The following is a 21,372-nucleotide window of genomic DNA, read 5'->3' as shown; positions in this document are numbered from 1 at the left end:
ATGAATACATGAAAACACTTTACACAGGGGGCTCTCCCATGACATTACCTCTTACACTTGTTAAAAGTATTTCTACTCTACAACTTCTACTATGGCTCCTCGGTGGCATCGACTATCGGCTCGATCGGCGAGGGCAGGGACTGCTTGTCCTCCGATTGGGCAACATTCGGCTCAATCGGAGGCAGGGCGACGACCGCTTCTGACCCATGCTCCACATCATCCATAGGCTAGGCGATGTCCTCCTGATGTGCGCCTTCAGCCATGTCCGCATGGTGAGCATCCATCACCCACTGCATAGAGACCTGCTCAGCCACCAACTTTGCGTGCGGCAGCAGGTTCTCCCCGAGCGAGTGGTTGTCCTCCATGCTCCAACCGTCAGCATACCCACTACAGATGGTGGCAAAGTCTAGGTCTAGGTGGTACATCGCCACCAAAGTCAACACCCCCAATGTCCCGTAGAATAGCCCATCGGTGATGAGGGCCCGAACCTCATCTAGAACCTCCGCCAGTCGGATGGCGGGCACGCTAGTACTTGGCGCTGACCTAGAGACCTCTGAGACGATGAGCTAGGCAACATTACATATCTGGTCAAGTTCTCCCTTGAGAGCACGTCGCTCTTCAAGGGACTTGGCCAACGCCTCTGCATTCTGACCAATCATCGCCTTGGCTATCTCTAGGTCCCGCTCCAATGACTCCACCTTTCCACCCAGCTCTAGAAGAAGGACGACGAGCTCAGAAATAAGCCTAAGGAAGAAACCAACATGTCAAAAGCAAAAAAGGTACTTACTGAGGCGGGTGTTCTCAAGGAGCGAGAGTCCCTCCTCCTGTCGAGTCACCTTCTCATGCAGCCAGGCATTCACCTCCTCCATCCCCATCACACGGCCTTGAAGCGCGAGCACTTCCTGGTCGGCCTCCTCCCGACCCTTTTGCTCTGACTCCAGGGCATTCTGCTCTATCTCCAAGGTCTCTAGGGTACTTTGGAGCACCCCCTTGGTGTCCGCCAGGGACTTCTGTAGCGCCGCCTCGCGAGCCTTCGCTGTGCCAAGCCCGCTCGACGGTAGTTGCCCACTCTGCCTCAAGAACTTCTACCACCCACGCCTTAGTCGCCTCTACTGCCCCTGTCCTAGGACTCTTGGTAGGTGGACTCTAGCTGGCAATCGAGCTCCTCCATATGGGCGTGCTCCATCTAGAGAAAATGAGACTTACAGCTCAACATCTCCTCTAAACCCTACAAAAATGAGAAGCGAGCATGCTGAGGCAAAAGACAAAAGACTAAGGGGTCAAGGATGAACGTAGAAAACTCACCACTATGGCGTAGGGCAGGTTGAACTTGACTGCCCGCTGCATGGACTAAACCCGCTCCTAGTCCTCCTCAAGCTTCACCAACAGTTTGGCGAGATCAGACTCCATGGTGAATCCTCTCCCCCAAGCATGTCCCAGAGCTGACACTCCTACGCATCTCGAAGGATGAACCGAACCTTCATTGGGTCCTTAGGGTAGGGCCACACCATGTCAGTGGCCTCTAGCCCACTAGAAGGCCTAGTTGACGGACCGACCACTGCTAGCTCCCACAACGGCACCGATGGCTCCACCTCGTCACTTCGCTGTCAGAGGGGATCTCCACCACCTCGATTTCATGGGCCATTGGTAGATGTTTTCGTTCTAGCCTAGCCGCATCTCCCCCTAGCACCTTCAGCTCTGACCAGGAGGGTGAGCCATGCGACCCTCCACCCGGCGAGGCAGGGAGCCTGATCTCCTTCTCCTCTTCCGCCGAAGCCGGTGGAGGAGGGGACGCAAGGGTTACCTCTGACGTGGCCTCCGTCGTCACCACTAGGATCGCCACCAACGCCAACACCACCGCTGCCACTGAACTAGCAACCGACCTGAGGGGTGTCACCCCCGGAAGGGAAGGACCCGCCGCCACCACCCTACTCTCCCCGCCGCTCACCATGACACACTACAAGGTGGGCCTCCAATCCTCCCATATGGGAATTGGGGTGATGCTCAGCCTCGTCAGCATCTAGCCGCTGTTGAAAAGTATAGGTCGGTCATAAAAAATCAACAGCAAGATCGAAAAGGAACAAAGAAGGCATACCGGTACAGAAGCAGTAGGACTCTAAAGGCCCAACCTAACGACAACAGGCCCACCGAGTGAGGACCGCTCCCAGGTCATGACCCATGCCCCCTTGCTTCAGCCGAAGGGAGTTGACCCAATAGGCTCCTTCTCGGCCCGCGAATCACATGACCTTTGACTCGTGGCACGCTGACCGGAGCAGCTAGCAAGGCATCCTCCCATTGTGGGTCGCACACTGGCGCCAGCCTCGATGACGTGCAGGTACGGGCTAGCTCTCCCGACCGCCTAGCCTATCCCATCGTGCCTACGACAGGCAGGGACGAGGCTGGTGATGCCTCAGAAGGGCACGGTGACCATGTCCGCTTCACCTCCCATTCACCGATGGCATCCGTGCTCATGGCATGCTTCCTCGGCGTGGGAACATCGCCGTGCCTCTCTACCTCCTGCTCACCACCAGTGAACATGGCCGTAGGATCACGACACACCGCTGAGGTCGCAATGACCTCCCAGTCTTCCTCCTCCTCGGAGAAGATCATGTCATCACCCACCTCTATGGGGTCCTCTGACTCGAGCTCTAACTTGATGTCGCTCCTATTTTCCCCAGCCCGCATACGTCAGGCGATCTCTATCTCCTTCTCATGTTTTTGTCGAGCCTCCTCGGCTTTCTTCCTCTTCCTCTCAACCGCCGCCTCCTTCTAAGTGGCTTGTGCACCGTGCCCTCTAGCCTCTTCGAAAGGTGCGACCAGGACTTGTAAACTCCAAGTCCCTACGAAACAGGCAACTCCAAATAAAAAAATAGGGGAGTAGAGGGGAAAAGAACACAGAGTAAGGAGAGGGGAGCATACCAGTTTAGACACTATCGTGGCATTGAGAGCTCTAGGCTTTCCGTCGAGGGTCTCTTTAGGCCTCAGCTGTAGCACCCGGTCAACGTGACTCTAGACCTCGTTGTTCGCTAGCTCCTCCGGCAACGCATGGTCAGGGTCCATTGGGCCATTGTACTTCCACATCAGCCACGTCCTCTCTGCTAGTGGAGTGACCCAACGGCAAAAGAGGGTGTGGAACACCTACACCCCGTTAAAGCCGTGCCGCACGAGCTTCTGGATCTCCACCTCGATAATGTCCACCTTCTTCTTCTGCTAGTTGGAGGGGCCCCATGACCAGCTCTCCTGCCTCTACGGCCTCCTATCGATAAAAGGTGGGGACGGCGCCACCGCTAGGTTCTTGATGTAGAACCATTCCCCGTGCCACCCTTGATTGGAATCGTAGGGGATGTACATGGGGTATGAGCCCAACGCGCTCGGTTTCTTCTGCAGTGTGAAACCTCCCATCGGTGCGATCATGTGCGGCTTCCCCTCCAACAAAGCTCGCTCAAAGAACAATCACTAGAAGAGGTCCACATGCGGTTCCATCCCAAGGAAGGCCTCGCACACGGTGACAAAGCCGGCGATATGTAACACCTCAGTCGGATTGAGGTGCTGCAACTCTAGGCCCCACCACTAACCCATGCTCATGAAAGGTGAGGAAGGAAACAACCTTGCCGGCCCAAGGATGTGGGAAATCCTCCCTCCCCTAGGAGCCCTCCAGTGCGCCACCTCCTTCGGCGGTAGAAACCCCTTCTCGGCGAAAGCAGCCAGCACTGACTCTCTCACGACGGATGACCTCTAGCTCGATATTGCACTCTAGGTTCGCAAATAGATCTATGAGTTTTCTCCTCTCCCTTGCTCTCCCCTTTTCTCTCCTAGGAACCACCATGGCACTCGAATGCTCTGGGCAAGAAGGAAGAAGGAGAAGAGACGGTGGATAAAGGATAGGCAAAGGAATGGGACTGAAGCCCTCTCCCTTCCCCTACTTAAAGAAAGAGGCACAGTAGTTGGGCAAGGCGCAGCTATTGGGGAAAGGCAAAACAATAGGGGCGAAAAACCCTCTCCCTTCCCCCATTCAATGTGGATGTAATACGATGGGTTGTGCCCTGACCGATGGGGCGCACCTTGCTCGACAGAACAATGCCTGGTCAGACGGGACATGGCCTGGGTATGGCCCACCACTACCACATGCCAAGCATAAGAAACAAGGTGCCACTATGCATAGGTGGACCTCCGCCTTCCTAGGCGGGACTTGGAAAGGCCCAAACAATGGGATCTCTGCCAGGAGAGACCAACGGGCTTCCTAAGTCAAATCGGACTGCTCAAGCGAACGCTGAGAGACAGGTAAGGAGCAAAGGGACGCCCCATGTGGGCCATGACAACTCCATCATGAACGATGAGCGTGGATCCTGGTCAGACATTTCTAATTGGAGCTCCTCAAATCCCATCACTCGAGTCATCAAGGTAACATTACCGACCCCCACTCTTTCTTTATATAAACATTCATTCATCCATGCACACATTCATTCATTCCATACATCCAAAAGCATCGCATATGCAGTTAAATGAATCACAACGCTCTATGTTGCATCACGAAGTGGTAGTTGCCTCATTCAAACATGAGCAATGACCGACCAAGGTTCGAAGGCTGGCCCATGAAGGGCTTGAGGCTACCTCACATCAAACAGAGCTAGGGGAGAAAACATAGATGAGCCCTGAGTGGCCCTCGCCTAGTCTACCCCGAAGCAGACAGGGTCATCTCAACCTTCTTGTTTGATCCTAACCTCCTGCCAAACCCATAGAATCTCCATCGAGGGGAGGCCAGCGGGCCACCCGGGTCGGACTCTAGAACAACCCAGGCATCTACTGGGTTGTAGGTTAAGGAGCAGTAGAGTGCCAAATGAGGGCTATGCTGACCCCATCACAAACGACGGACTCAGACTTCACTTGAACATACCCGTTAGTGAGCTCACCGAGCGTGTCACTCGAGCCATCGAGGCAAGCAATGTTAGCTCAGCCTCTTCAGTTGTGAGAAATCATGGACGGGGTAATGCACAAAACTCAACCGACCCCTATCAAGCCCAACAGGGCTCAGGGGCTTAAGATGCCCAAAAAATGCCTCGGCTGCGCCTAGGTCCACGACTCTGACTCACCTGATCCCCTGGCGCACCCAACGCCTAGATCCGTGACTCTAACTTGCCCAATCCCTCGGTGCGCCTGATGCCTGGATCCACAAGTTTGTCTTGTCCAATCCCACAGCACGCCTGATGCCTGGATCCACGACTCCAACTCACCCGATCCCCCGGCGCACCTAATGCCTGGATCCGTGACTCTGACTCGCCCGATCTCTTGGCGCGCCTAACGCCTGGATCCATGAGTCTATCTCATCCGATCCTATGGCATGCCCGATGCCTAGATCCGCGACTCCGACTCGCCCAATCCCACGACATGCCCAATGCCCAGATCCATGAGTTAGTCTCGTCCAATCCCTCAGCGCGCCCAATGCCTGGATCCATGACTCCGACGTCTCGCTCGATCCCTCGACTGTGACCAAACGCCTAGGACCATGCTCCTAGAAACAATAGGTTAGAAACCGAAAAAGAAGAAACTACGCCCACTGACAAAACCCCTAGGTGATTCTACCCAAATCACTTGGGGCCTCAGGGGCTACACCCGCGGGTGCGCTCGCACGCACCCGCCGACGAAACAAAAACTTCCCCACTGGTGAAAACACGAAACCCCCCTAGACGATTCTACTCGAATCGCCCGAAGGTTCAGGGGCTCCTGCTGAGTTCATAAACCGAGGGTCCCTCATGGACCGGCTTCTCAACAAAGGCTCAGCCCAGCAGACAACGTTGCAAATGACGCGCAACTCCTAGGACAGCCCAAAAACCTAAACGACAGGCTAGAAGGGCGATCCAATCTCCAACTGGAAGAAGGATAGCGCTCACTTCTGACTCTAGCCTGCCTCTCCAACCCAAAGAAGGATAGCGCTCGCTTCCGACTCTAGGCCACCTCCGCACGGCCTCTACGACTGAAAGGCCTGACCAAACACTACTTCTGACTCTGATCCGCTTCTCCGACCGGGAATGCGCCGAAACCCTGCTTACAGCTCCTCTCTGACTGGCGCAATCAGAGCCGACTAGGACTAACCGACCCGGGGCGCCCGCTCGATGAGGACCACGAAACAGATGGAGAAAGTAAGGCAGGGCACTTAAGTCAACCATAATACCAAGGACCGTACCATGTACACCTGCAGGACAGTACCAACAGGGCATGTCAAAAGGGTACCCTACAACCTTCCTAGCGTAACAGAACCCAAGCAGTATTGTGGGCGCCGGCATTTGCCCTACAGCGTTGTGGGCGCCATCAACTCCCATACCGGACAAACACGGTAAGGCTCTCCCCACATGCCTCTAGGCATCAATAGTATTGTGGGCGCTGGGATTTACCATACCAGGCGGACATGATAAAACCCCCTACATGCCTCTAGGCATCAACAATATGACAGGCACCGATGTCTGCCATACCGGAAGAAGACGACGCAACCTTCCATATGCATCTAACATTTAACAGTGTTATGGGCGCATACAATCATCTTGTACCCGACGGCGTGGGTGACAAGACTTAGTAGCATGTGTACTCTCTCGCTTGTAAGGCCGTCCCCTTCACCTATAAAAGGGGATGTGCTCTCTCCTAATAGAGAGATCGATCAGTTCACTCACACACAACAATAGAACCACTAGGTTCAAACCTCAAGCACACGCTCGAACACTTAGCACATAGTGGAGCTCCCGTCACTCTCGACCCTTTAGACCAGAGTCTGACCGATCCTCTTGCATCCCCCATCTTTCTCCCTTCTATTTGTAACCCCACAGCAAACTTCGAACACCTGGGCTCAGGAATAAAGTCACCGACCGACTCAAACTGGACGTAGGGCATGTTGCCTGAACCAGCATAAACCCTGTGTCATTGAGTGCTAGGCCACATCTGATCACAACGTATGGCAAAACTACAAATATTTACGTGGTGGTCACTTTCTGCACCGATAGTAGGATTCTTACTACAGACGTGTGTATTGCACACGCATTGGCATTTTGTTTCTTCACACAGACGTGTCTTAATCTTATCGCAGATGCGTGTTGGCAACGCGTGTCTCCAGTAAGAGCTTACTGTAGACACGTGTAGATACTCACCAGTCTCTGTTAAAGACTTATCACAGATGGGTGTTCATTTTTATCACAGCCGCATATTGGTAACACGAGTCTGTAGTATGTGCTTATTACAGATGTGTAAGCCTTATTACATACGGGTTATGTCTGTGATGTGCCTAAACGCGCATGTGTGATGTACTTTTTTTACATAGTGAACGGCAGGCGTGCATGATTGATTGCGACATGGTGTATATATGTACTCATGCTTGACAGTCCCAGTCAGTAGATCAATCAATCGATCACATGGAGATGGAGATATGCAGGTATATTTTGAAGCTCTGGATCTACTGGCCATCACTGAGGCCTTGTTTAGTTCCCCGCTAAAGTTTACTCCCTATCATATCGGATGTTTGATACATGCATGGAGTATTAAATATAGACTAAAAAATAACTAGTTGCACAGATTGCGACTAATTTGCGAGATGAATTTTTTAAGCCTAATTAGTCCATGATTTGACAATGTGGTGTTACAATAAACATGTGCTAATGATGGATTAATTAGGCTTAATAAATTTATCTCACGGATTACTGAGGACTTCTGTAATTTATTTTATTATTACTATCTGAACACTCTCATATGACACCCCAATGTGACACTCGATGTGACATCTGTAAACTTTACTCCCTGGATTTAAACACCACCTGAATGCATGTAGTAGGCAAGTTTGACTGACCTCATTGATGTGATGTCGGCCATTTTGTATAGTTACCGGCCATTTTGTACACATTGAAATAAGAAATACACATCTCATTTGGGCTAGGTTAGACCAAATGAAATAGTTCAAGGGTTATAAACTAAGCCAAATTTTGTTTAGAGGCTCAATGTACAAAGTGGATTCTTTGGATTGTACACAATGGTGGGGTTTTCTTTTACCACCACCTTCCACTAAACTTAACACTAGAAGCTAGCCATGTCACCAATAAGCCTAGCCAGTAATCAGTTTGGTCTACTCCCCTGCTTCTCTCTATTCCCATCATCCTAGCACCTTCCATAAAAATATTCTAATTTCTCGAGGACCATTATGGATAAAAGCCTAACCGGGTCTGTAGGCTAACACATATAAGGTGAGGACTTTGTTAGGACGCGTTTGGCGCTGCTCCTAGTGGCTTCGGCTCCTCACCTCGCGGTACTGTAGCGACACTGTAGCAAGAACCGTTTCGGAAATCGAGGCGCAAAATAAACTGAAAAGAAGCCAAAAAAAAAAAAAAGAGGAGCCGGCGAAGCCACGATTTCGAGCTCCGACGGCTCCGTGCTACAGTGCATGAACAGTAGCAGAGCCGGAGCCTCCCGGCCCTCCTCCAAACGGGACCTTAATATAGAGGCCAGCATGGCAGAGATGCAAATGGAAAGAAGACCTAAGTTTACTACTACACAAAAGAAAAATACTAGTATGTGAAATGCGCAGCTGTTACATTTTCGTGGTCTATTCAACGTTGGTACTAATCTACGCTACTTAATGCTCACATATATACTAGTAAATAAATTATTAATGCCACCAGTAACTTTTGTGTCACCGTCACCGTGCCGCAAATGCAAGGTACTAGCAAAATGACATCAGGGCCATGTTTAGATTGCAAAAAATTGCAACCCGATAAATAGTAACGCTTTCGTCTTATTTGGTAAATATTATTTAATCGTGGACCAACTAAGCTCAAAAGATTCATCTCATAATTTTCTAACTAAACTGTGGAATTAGTTATTTTTTTATCTATATTTAATGCTCTATGTAAACAGCTAAAAATTGATGTGATGGAGAGAGAGTGAAAAAACTTAAAATTTGGAGGTGATAAAATTGATGTGATGGAGAGAGAGTGAAAAAACTTAGAATTTGGAGGTGATCTGAAAGACCCAGGGCCGGGGTAGGTTTCCACGGTCAATTCAACACAACGACGTGCACCACTCACTCGTGCTAGGTTGGATACTTTCGACCACTTGCGTGCAGAATGGCAGAAGAGTGATGGCGTTCAGCCTTCTGCGATGCTGCAGCAGGAAAAAAACGAACTGCCCTGATGTGACACTAGTAGTAGACTGCTTGCAGCCGCTGCTTTTCCGCACGAGCGCTTGACCGCCGCCGGTCCGCCCCCTCCGGCTGACCGCTCGGTGTTCCGGCGACCCGAACCTTTGACCAGCCCGCCAACGGCCCCCCGCACGGAGCTCACCAACCGCCTCGCAACTGACCGTCGGGGCCCAAGCATGCCGGGTCCCGCCAATCAGTGGAAAGTGTGCGTATATGCCTGCTTCCTCCCGGTGGCCAGCTCTGCGTCGACGGCGGCTGAACCTATAAAAGCCGAGCAGCCAATTCAACACCACATCACAACACAAGTACACAACGCAAGAAAAACGGATCCAACCTTCGGTTTTGCACAAGTCGACACCGCCTGGTCTCCGAGTCCAAGAGCAGTTCGAGGCGGCGGCTCTCTGGACCTCTGGTCAACATAGCTTCACTTCGAGGTTTCGGCTCAGAGCGCATGGCCATGGAGGTTCAGGGCACCAGGCGGCCGCCGCAGAACGCCGGGGTGAAGGTCAAGTTCATCGAGACGCAGTTCATCAGCTCCGACGCCGCCAGCTTCAAGGCCGTCGTGCAGCGCGTCACCGGCAAGTCCCCCGCCGCCGCCTCGTCGCAGACGGCTCAGGCGCCGGCGGTGCCGCCGCAAAGGCCGCGCCCGTGCCGGCCGGCCTTCGTTGGCGCCGGGAAGCAGCAGCAGGCCGCCGCCGGGTGGACGATGGATCAACAGGCTGCCGCCGGCTACCTGGCGATGATGCCGGCGGCGCCGAAGCAAGAGCCGCTCGCGGCGGTGCCTCGGCTGGAGGACATCAACGAGCTCTGCGACTTCGCGGACGTGTTCTACACCACCACCGCCGCGAGCGCGCGGCGCGGTGGCAGCGGCAGCGCCTTCCCTTACTGAAACGACGGAGTGTGGTGCTTGCGCCATGATGTTGTTTTCATAATGAATGAATGATGAAGCGCGGATGCTTGCAGTTTGCGATTGCCAATTTGGCAATTTGCTATGTCGCAGTCGCAGTGAGTTGGGCACGTAATGATCCAGGAGCTAGGCCCTGTTCGCTTGGTCAGCGGTACTATTTAAGTAAAATGATAGTATTTTTTTCTTACAATAAATCAACATCAGCATCAGCATCATCCGTTTGTATACCCAGCCGAACAGGCCTAGGTGTGTAAGGAGAGAGATAAGGATTGTCTGTCAACCGCTGTATTGTTCAGCTAATGTCATGCAGCTCCATATACAGTAGTGTTAATTCACGAGTGCTCTCCAAGTACAGTGAAATGCTGCCGTGTCAAATTTGTAATGTGCTAAAAACAGACCATATGGTGCGATATGAATAGATTTTTTTTCATACATATCCAGAGGTTGTCAAATTTAGTGGATTTTAATTTAACAGTGGTTGTGAATGTATATATACTTACAAGGTCTTATTACGGCCGGTCACAAACCAAAAACTAAAACAAACAGTCTATTATTAAATTTATTATTAAAAATTGAAAAGCTGACTTCTAAGAAATAAAATTAAAGCTGAAGAGCTCGTTGAAAAAAGGTTTTCTGACTTTTAGTGTGCTAAGAAGTTATTTTTTTTAAAAAAAGTCAAAACTCAATAGCCAAAATCCATAAAGCTAGATTTTCACCCAAAAGACCCAAAACTGCAGCTAAAAACAATAGACCTGCAATCCGACGGTAAAACAAACTCTTCTTACCAATTAATATCTTTAAAAGTTGAGTTCTGTTGGTTTCTACGGGTGAACTATGAATTCCTTTAAAACTCAGCTTATCTCTATACTTACGGTATTATTAATTCACGAGCGGTCTCCAAGTACAGTGACATGCTACGGTGTGAAATTTGTAATGTGCTAAAAACAGAGCATATGGTGCAATATACATCGATTTTTTTCTCGTACATATCAAGAGGTTGTGAAATTTATTGAATTTTAAATTTAACCACAGTTGTGAATGTATATATACTTACAAGGTTATTATTATGGTTAGTGAAACAAACGGCTAGAAAGCCGGTTTATGGGAAAATAATAAACAAAAAGCTAAGATCTTTTCTAGCTTTGGTGTGATGAGAAGCTAGTTTTTTTTAGTTTTAAAAAAAAGAAGCTAGTGTTTTTTAGAAAAGTCGATAGCTAAAAGCCAACAAGCAAAAGACAAACTTCAGAATGCCAGCTTTTCAATCAAAAGGCCAAAAATTATTACTCGAAACAAACAGGCTTTCAGTCCAGCGGTGAAACTAGCTCAGCTTAGCAATCAATTCCTTTAAAAATTGAGTTTAGTTGGTTTAGGGTGGATGACCTAAGAATTCCTTTAAAACTCAGCTCAGCTCTATATGTACGTTATTGTTAATTCACGAGCGGTCTTTAAGTACAATAAAATACTGTAGTGTCAAATTTGTAATGTGCTAAAAATACATTATTATGTATATAAATGGACTAGCTCACATATCTTCATATAGGCTTTATTTTATGGGTTGTCGCCACATCCTATAATATGGTATAATACATATTTTTTTTCTTATATTATATACATATCTAGAAGACATCAAAGTTCATGGATTTGTTTTTTTTATCGTAAAACAAACTCAAGCTTACTCCCTTCATCCCAAAAAAGAGTCGTTATAAGAATTATGCTGTTCAAGCTTTCTCAACTTTAACTATATTTGTAAAAAATGCGTGCAACATTTATATCTATAAATAAGTTGATTAAAAAAAGTATATTCAACGATCTATCTAATGATACTAATTATATACCATAAATATTAATATTTTGTTAAATATATTTGTCAAAGTTAAAAATTATTGACTTTTTAGGAAATGAGAATGACTCTTTTTTAGACAGAGATAGTAGCAAACAATTGCTTTAAAAGTTGAGTTTTGTTGGTTTCTGCAGCTCCCCATGCGGCAGGCTGGGCTAGCTGCCCCCACTTACCGCCGGCATGGAGAACGCCCACCCCCTCTTCTTTCTTCCTTCCGGCATATCCCGAGGAGAGGAGGCGGCACTCCGAGCAGAGGTGCGACGGGGCGAAGCGAAGGCGTATGGCGTGATTGTTGCTGAGCGACTACGCGAGAAGAAGGACGAGGGGCGATGAGCGAAGGCCCAATAGCACATCAACCCAAATCCCCAATCTCCTCTCTTGGCCGGCCCTAGCATCTCCATGACCGTGACTCCGTCGCCGGCTCTCCGAACTCGTCTCTTGATTTGCATCAGGGCGCTGCCGACAAGCCTCCTCTAGCGCGCCGTAGGCCGCCGATGCCACTGGCGGTGCCACCGCCGCGCGCTGTCGTAGCTGCCTGCTGCGCAGCTGCGTTGATGTCACAGTGTCACTACAGCACTGCCCACTGCCGCCGGTTATGGAGGAGGAGGTGGAGGCTGTTGGTGGCGACTGGTGAGCAGGTGAGCGGTGCTGGTGCTGGGCGCGGGCGTGGCCGTGGGCGAGAGCGAGCTTGAAGCTGAGGGAGTCGGCGTTGGCCGAGGCCGAGGTCGCGGCGCCCGAACAGCTGTTCTGCGTTGGCAAGAAAAAACCGGTAACAAGAGGTCCATGTGTTCCGAAATCAGCAAGAATAAATTTAACAATTTATTAGAGATGTGAGAATTGAGATTTTGCTTGTTTTGTGTATCTGTGTGTAGATTTGAAGTGCTTCTTTTCAAGTATGAGTGTTGGCTCGGGCTTCTCATCCCATCCAAGTACCGATGAAATTCAAATCGGTGCAGCTGTAGAATTTGAAGAAATAGATGCCTAGTGGTATGTCTCATCGTAGTTGTGTTTTGCTTCTTGATGTATTATCACATATAATCATATATTATACATTAATTGATTTGTTTTGGTTCTTTAGCTCTTGAATAGTTGCATCTTGGACTCTTGTTCAGTTGGTATATGCTGAATTAATGAATTGGATTAAGGTGCTATGGACTGCTATGCTACCTTCTAATGGGAGGTACCATCTTCAATCAATCTTTAAATTTGTCATATATAAGCTATTGTTATTGCTAAGGGCTTGTTCTTTTCTCTAGTCCTAGGGCTAGAGACTAAAACAGGAACTAAAACAAAAATTAAAATGGTGTTTGTTTTCAGGGACTAAAAAGACTAAAGGGGAGGAGAGAGACTACGAGGGAGGAGAGAGAGGGAGGGGTATGGGCTATAAATGGTCCATTAGTCCCAATTAACAGCTCTCAAGGGACAACTACATTTTAGTCCTTTGTGTTTGGTTCAAAGAGACTAATTGGATCTAAAATTTAGTCCTTAGTCCCTTCTCCTATGAAAAAGAATACGCCTAAATATGTTGTGCGTATGTGATCTATCTTCTTTTATACTATTAGTTATGTGTCCGTGGTTCACCCCACCTAAAATTCTAGTCGAGCTCCACCACTGGACATTATAGTGGGTTGCCAGCTTGCTTTGTATGGGCAATGGATTTCTGTGTGGGAAAAGTATCTAATGTTTGCCAAGGATATTCTAAAACAACATTTTTTTAATCATTAACCTTGCTAAAAGGAAATAGAATGCACGTTTTCCCTTGTCACTCGGTGAAGTTTACTCTTACCCTCGTTCTCAACAAACGGTGTGTTTACTCTCTATTTTCAAATATAAGTGCAATTGAAATGTGTGTTTTAGACTTTTGGTAATACATTGATTTTGTAATAATCGATGGTAATTATACATGAAAAGACTACATTCTAACACCACTTATAAAAGGAAATGAATGAAGCACCTCCATCTCCTACAACTTAAAAAGACTAAAAGTAAGACTAGTTTTTGGTGCGACTTTTTTTTGGGTCGCTCATTCCTTCCGGCCATGCGATACCCCGCGCGATAGAAAAAGAAACTGTCATCCCTGTGATCCCCGTCTGCTTTGAATGAAACAAATCGATCACCTGAGGCCACATGTATGGAAGGAAACAATAATCATGCATGGAAGAAAACAATTGGCAAAGATAAGCAAGACTCACCCCTTCCGGCCATGCGATACCCCGCGCGATAAAAAAAGAAACCGTCATCCCTGCGATCCCCGCCTGCTTTGAAGGAAACAAATTGATCACCTGAGGCCACATACATGGAAGGAAACAATAATCATGCATAGAAGGAAACAATTGGCAAAGATCAAGCAAGACGACTCAATGAGGTTGGCCCTTAATTTTAGTGTTTCCAGCATGCAGATCTGAAATTAAAAAGTGGCTGCTCCTTAAGAACATCAGTGGTGCCAAATAAAAGATGTGCAGATTATACATGGTGAGACTGGTGAACCTTCTGCACTTTCCTAAATAGATATTCCCACCGTTCGTATATAGGTTCATTCCCCTGCGTTTCTTCGTGCTCCAATTAGCATATAATATGAAAGTATTGTTGTATTCATCACGACTTCCAGTTGACTACTCCCATTAGCATATACTTCCTCTGCCTCAAAATATAAGTCGTTATGGGATGTGTGTAGGTCAAACTTTCTCAACTTTGAATAGGTTTGTAAAAAATACGTGCAACATTTAACAATCAATTCGTCGACTCCTGGGGCCACATGCATGTAAAAAATACCTGTATTATAATTGGTCGAAGTTAAAAAAAAAGTTGACTTCTCGGAAAGCGAGAATAAATTCTATTTTGGGACAGAGGGGGTATATGAAAGCAGTGTTGAAAATATTTTAACAATCAAGTTCATTTCTGTCCGATTGGTAAGCTTAGGCCCCATTCGGATGGTATGAAAAATGCACTGTTTATGCTAAAAAACATGGTTCCCGAACAGGGCCTTAGACATCATAATGGTATCAAAAATTTCGACTCTCATGGATACCCTCATGGATCAGTACAAAGCATCCTAATCCTACAGCATACATAAATGGCAACCTTAAAGACCATCTTAGACGTTCTGGCATTAGAGTATATACGTACAGACACATAGGCATGGTGGTGCAAGTGAGCAGCCAGCAGGAGTTGAGGTGTTTGGATCCTAGGACTAAACTTTAGTCCATGTCATATTGAATTTTTAGATATCAATTAGGAGGACTAAACATGAGCTAATTATAAAACTAATTACATAAGTTGTGGCTAATTCACTTGTCAGCGCCGTGTACAGGATGGTATGGAGCTATGGTGGAACTTATTCGTGGATTTATTGGCGCACGAAAGAAATGGATATAAGAAATCTCTTCCTACCGGTATAAAAATGATCTTAGCTGCATCACGGAAAAATCTACATAGTAGAGTTTGTGAGCCTGCGACGCTATGCTCTCTGTGTAAATTTCACGAACTTAGTTTTTTGAATTAAATATCACTTTAACGTCGGTCATATATTTTTATAGTATTGTTATCTTATCGTACGATCCGTATGTTTTTAGTACAAAAGTTTAGCTGTCCTGTAGCAACGCACGGACACAAACCTATTTACATATATACTCGAACCCGTGTGTACATGATTATATGGAGATGCAGTGGAACTTATTCATGGATTTATTGGCGCATGAAAAAAATAGATATCATAGAATTCTTTCTGTCAATATAAAATATTATCTTAGTCGTATCACGAAAAAGTTTATACAGTAGAGTTTGTGAGCCTATGACGTTGCGCTCTCCACGACTGTGTTAATTTCACGAACTTTGCTTTTTGAATTAAATATCACTTTGACGTTGGTATTTAATTTAACAGTATTGTTATCTTATCGTGTGATCCGTGTGTTTTTAATACAAAAGATTTAGTTGTTCCGTAGGAACGCACGGACACGCTACCTAGTTCTCAATAAAATCTAAGTTAAAATGTGTTTGGTAGAACCTTAAAAGCTCAGAATATCTATGGCCTTGTTTAGATCACCTCCAAATTCCAAGTTTTTTCACTCTCTCTCCATCACATCAATTTTTAGCCGCTTGCATGGAGTATTAAATGTAGGTAAAAAAATAACTAATTACACAGTTTAGTTGAAAATCACGAGATGAATCTTTTGAGCCTAGTTGGTCCACGATTGGACAATATTTGCCAAATAAGACGAAAGTGGTACTATTCATCAGGTTAAAAAAAACTTTCAATCTAAACAAGGCCTATATATACAAAATTTGTATGTCATAATATGAAAATGGCATGAGAGGATACTACGTAGAACACCTCATTCATGTTGGCTCCTAAACCTCATCTATGTTGGTTCTGGGATCGATCTCTGCGCTATGGAGGAGACATGGATGAGGGCCAAGCACTCGTGCTGTCGTTGAAGTTGGCACTGCTAATCTTATTACTTACGGCCATGGATAATAAAGTATGCTACCTGTGCTAATTATAGGAAAATAGGCATATGATGGATCAGCACCCTTATGCCAAAAAGGACACAATTTGCAATAAAACTCATCTGCAGAAGTCACACTTCATACCATTTACAAAGTTCACATTTGAATTAATATGCACAGTTCAAGTACAATTTATCTACAATCAATACCCAAAATAAATTAACCTAAAATAGAGAAGTCTCTCTAATGGATCTAGTCCTCAAGCATTGGTGCAGGACTAACCATTTCCATTAGTTTGTGTATTAGGTTTAGCTCTGGCATCAAGAGAAAGTTCAGTGCATCATATGTTGAGAGGATAAACAAATTGAGATTGTGAATTGATGACAAGGAGAAATCTTGCATTGATGAACATTAGTTGAGAAGATGTGAAGAAAAATTAGCATCTTGGAGAAAAATGTTGAGAATTATGAGTTGATGATCAATAAGACGATAATGTGGATGCAAACTTTAAAAAGGTGATCAAAACAATAAAATGAAGGCATTGAAGATGCGAGGTACAAAGTGGCTCTATATCACAAAATTGTGAGCTTTATATGGCAAAGTGTTGAATTGTAAGTAGTGCTCATTGGCGTTGGATCATGCAAGGGTGAAGAGCAAGCCCGCTTGGCGTCGGATGACCATTGTACGTTATTGTCTGCAGTTAGCTTCACTAGAAAGAACCATTGCAAGACTACGCTCCTGAGTAAGGTACCTAAAGGATGGTGATGCAAATACATCCTTTTTTCACAAGCAGGCTGTGTTCAGAAAAGAAGAAATTATATACCCAAAATCATGGATGGTGATCGGATGGCAACTTCTCAAGTTGATAAACCAAGGTTTTAAATCTCCAGCTAAAGGTATTTAGCGGATGATCTCTAAAACAGCTATAGCTGAGCTAAATGAGGCTATAGCCCGCTATAGCCGCTAAGTTGTACATGAACCCAAATAACTTGATCAGCGTCGAGCAGCTTCGCTATAGCCGGAGATTTAAAACCTTGTGATAAACACAAGATTTTGTTTGATTTTTATGAGAATATGATAGGCACAGCCCCAAACCGATCTGCGTCCTTGGATCTAGATTTTTTCCGTAGGGCCGCAATGGATTTGTCAATCCTTGATAACCCAATCACGGAGGATGAAGTTTGGGAGACAATCAGATCACTGCCGGCAGATAGAGCCCCAGGCCCAGATGGTTATACATCCAGATTTTTCAAAGCATGTTGGCAGGTGATTAAAGCAGATTTCATGGCAGCAATCATCTCTTTACAGCAAGGAGATGCAAGGGGGCTTGGACTGCTAAATGCAGCCTATATCACTTTGATTCCGAACAAGGTTGACGCAACGATGGCAAAAGACTTTCGCCCCATCAGCTTAGTGCATAGTTTCGCCAAACTAATAACCAAGATACTGGCAAATCGATTGGCACCCTTCTCGGACTCATTGCTATCTACCAATCAGAGTGCATTTATACGAGGAAGATGCATACATGATAATTTTATCCTAGTGCAGCAAACAGTTAAAGTGCTACATCGACAAAAGATGCCTAGCCTCTTTCTCAAACTTGATATCTCAAAAGCGTTTGATTCGGTGTCGTGGTCGTTTCTCCTGGAAGTGCTGCATCATTTGGGCTTTAGCTTGCCGTGGTGCAACTTGGTCTCTAATCTGCTATCAACTTCTTCAACCTGCATTTTAGTGAATGGTGAACCCGGAGAAATCTTGCAGAATCAGCGAGGACTGCGTCAAGGGGACCCCTTGTCCCCCGTGCTCTTTATTTTGGTGATGGATGTGCTTAATACCTTGTTTGCAAAGGCAGGGAATGAGGGGCTGCTGCATCCTTTATCTCGACGCATGGCTGGACAAAGAGTGTCATTATATGCTGATGATGTTGCTTTGTCATCAATCTCATGGAGATCCATGCCGGTCCACGACGACGATTCATCATTGGCTACATCAGCCCCCGCGATTGTAGATCCGATCTCGGAACTGCCTCCGAGGTCACCTTGATCAACAACTCGCCGCCCGTTTTCTCGCTACAAGAGGAGGCAGATCAACAACGACGATCTGATCGCATCCATCGATCAGATCTATTGGAGGCTGCTCGGGAAACTCCAGGGGTTACGGCCCTACCTTTTGGGTTCAGCAACGTCGCCGCCACCTTCCAAGATGCCCTAAGGGGCAAATTCATCAACCAGGTTGAATACATCCATCCTCTCGCTGACCAGATAGCGCCATACGCCGCCGACCAGTCATTCTGTCTAAAGTTAAGTCACGCTTTAATATTTTTCTATATATTCTCCAATCTTCGTTAATCGCCATAATATTTCTCCAAGCTGTTTTCTCTATGTTTGCTCTCCAAACGATTTTCCAAACCCTCAAACAGTCCTATTGATGCTCGGACACCTCCAGAGACGGCCCTGTCTCCGGCTCCTCCCTACACGTACACGAGCGTCCGTCCTCTGCGTTATGGGTGGTCAGCAGTGGCTCCTTAGCGACGCCTGTTCCTCCTACATGTGCACGGGCTCCGCGCTCCGCGTTATGGTTAACAGGCTAGCTAGGGCTGGAGACTCAGCTACACACTAATTGTTCAGGCGGTTTATATTAAATACATCTTCACACCAACTAATCGCCGAGCTACTTACGCTATTTCATCACCATTGCTGATTTTTCTCCGGAGTTCATATATTTGTACATCATGTACTACCTGTTCTACATATTTGTATTGCAGGATCATTGTCCAAGTGATCGGATCACCTAGTGCTCGGACTTCAACACCGATCAACTGGTCAGACCGCTTGGTCCATGGACTCCGTCGCCGACCAGTTGATCGGACTGTTCGCCGATCGCTTCTACTCAATGCTCACTTCGCCACCGATCAGTTGACCAGATTGTTCGTCGCTCGTGCTTCATTGCCAGATACGTCGGTTACTCCTCGACGCTCGGATTCTTTGTGCTTGAAGACTAAGTTGGCACACTTCACCTTGTGGACATCGCTAGCGACGTCAGGACTCCTCGCTCCTCGGTGCTCGGACGTCGCGAGCGACGTCAGGGACTCCTCGCTCCTCGGTGCTCGATCATCGTCAGCGACACCGGGGACTCCTCGCTCCTTGGTGCTCGGACATCGCTAGCGACGTCGAGGACTCTTCCCTCCTCGGTGCTCGGACATCACCAGCGACATCGGGGACTCCTCGCTCCTCGATGCCCAGTCATCGCCAGCGACGCCGGGGACTCCTCGCTCCTCGGTTCTCGGTCATCGCCAGCGACATCGGGGACTCCTCACTCCAAGGTGCTCGGTCATCGCCAGCGACGCCGATGACTCCTCCTTCCTTGGTGCTCGGACATCGCTAGCGACGTCGGGGACTCCTCGCTCCTCGGTGCTCGGTCATCGCCAGCGACGCCGGGGACTCCTCGCTCCTCCGTGCTCGGTCATCGCCAGCAATGTCGGGGACTCCTCGCTCCTCCATGCTCGGTCATCGCCAGCGATGTCAGGGACTCCTCGCTCCAAGGTGCTCGGTCATCGCCAGTGACGCCGGGGACTCCTCGCTCCTCAGTGCTTGGACATCGCCAGCGACGCCGGGGACTCCTCGCTCCTCGGTGCTCGATCATCGCCAGCGACGCCGGGGACTCATCGCTCCTCGATGCTTGGTCATCACCAGCGACGTCGGGGACTCCTCGCTCCTAGGTGCTCGGACATCGCTAGCGACGCTAGGGACTCCTCGATGCTCGGACATCGCCAGTGACATCGGGACTCCTCGCTCCGCGGTGCTCGGACATCGCCAGCGACACCAGGGACTCCTTGGTGCTCAAAGCTCGGTCATCACCAGCGATGTCGCGGACTCCTCGCTCCTCGGTGCTTGGACTTTGCCAGCGACGCCGGGGGCTCCTCGCTCCAATCTGCTCAGTCATCGCCAGCGACGCCGGGGACTTCTTGCTCCTCGATGCTCGGACATCGCCAGCGACGTCAGGGACTCCTCGCTCCTCGGTGCTCGGTCATCGCCAGCGATGTCGGGGACTCCTCGCTCCTCGGTGCTCGGACATCGCCAGCGACGCTGGGGACTCCTCGCTCCTTAGTACTCGGACATCGCCAGCGACGTCGGGACTCCTCGCTCCTCGGTGCTCGGACATCGCCAGCGATGCCGGGGACTCCTCGGTGCTCGGATCTTGCTACGTCTCATCGGTGTGCTATCAAGCTGCTCCATGCTATTCGGATTAGGGTGTTGATCTTGGGCAGCACGTCTGGGGTCTTGATACGCGCATGTCAGATGACGTCGGCAAGCTTTTAGACTTCTTTTTCTTTGACCCTACTACAAGATTCATTCTTCATGTTTCAGCAGGCTCGGGGACTAAGTGGGCACACTTCACCTTGAGGTGAATGTGTGTTTTTCTCATCTCGTGGCTATGCCCGAGGACTGACTGCCTGCTCGGCTGTTCTTCTACTTTCTGACCCTAGCACCACGTGACTACGTCACCTACTGTCCACCTCGGGGACTAGCTGTGGAGGTATTGCCCCCGACATCCACAAGACAAGACATGGGCCGCACCATTAGAGGTGGCCCAGCCCACAAGATCAAGGCGTGCACGGCGCTGCTCGACGTGCACCGCAAGATATTGTATAGTACCAAATAGGCTACTTTTCTTGTAACCCTACCCCTCTAGAGTATATAAGGAGAGGCAGGGGTCTCCTAGTGGACACGATCGATACATCTCAATGTAATACATTAGAACACAGGATGTAGGTATTACGTCATACTGACGGCCGAACCTATCTAGATCTTGTGTCTTGGTGCTTGTATTACCATCTCACTCCTGATCTCACTCACCTCTACGACAAATCTACCATCGTGGACACCCCTCGTGGACTGCCGGGCATCTTTTGTCGACATTTATCAAACTAATTGAAGAGGAGCTGCAGATCACTAGAAACATTCTCAGGGTGTTTGGAGAGGCTTTAGGACAACAAACTAACATTCATAA

The 21,372-nt window shown here is 48.0% G+C and overlaps 1 protein-coding gene across 1 annotated transcript; it reads left to right on the top strand.

The window, feature by feature from the left end:
* Positions 1 to 9,440: 9,440 nt before the first annotated feature.
* Positions 9,441 to 10,134, top strand: LOC136529474 (uncharacterized). Its single transcript, XM_066522551.1, has one exon. It carries the CDS (start codon positions 9,621 to 9,623, stop codon positions 10,056 to 10,058), a length of 438 nt encoding a protein of 145 aa, XP_066378648.1. The 5' UTR covers positions 9,441 to 9,620; the 3' UTR covers positions 10,059 to 10,134.
* Positions 10,135 to 21,372: the final 11,238 nt, after the last annotated feature.

The sequence above is a fragment of the Miscanthus floridulus genome, chromosome 19 (assembly GCF_019320115.1).
Source record: "Miscanthus floridulus cultivar M001 chromosome 19, ASM1932011v1, whole genome shotgun sequence".
NCBI lineage: Eukaryota > Viridiplantae > Streptophyta > Magnoliopsida > Poales > Poaceae > Miscanthus > Miscanthus floridulus.
Note: the sequence above shows the minus strand (reverse complement) of the source record. Positions and strands in the feature narration are given on the sequence as shown.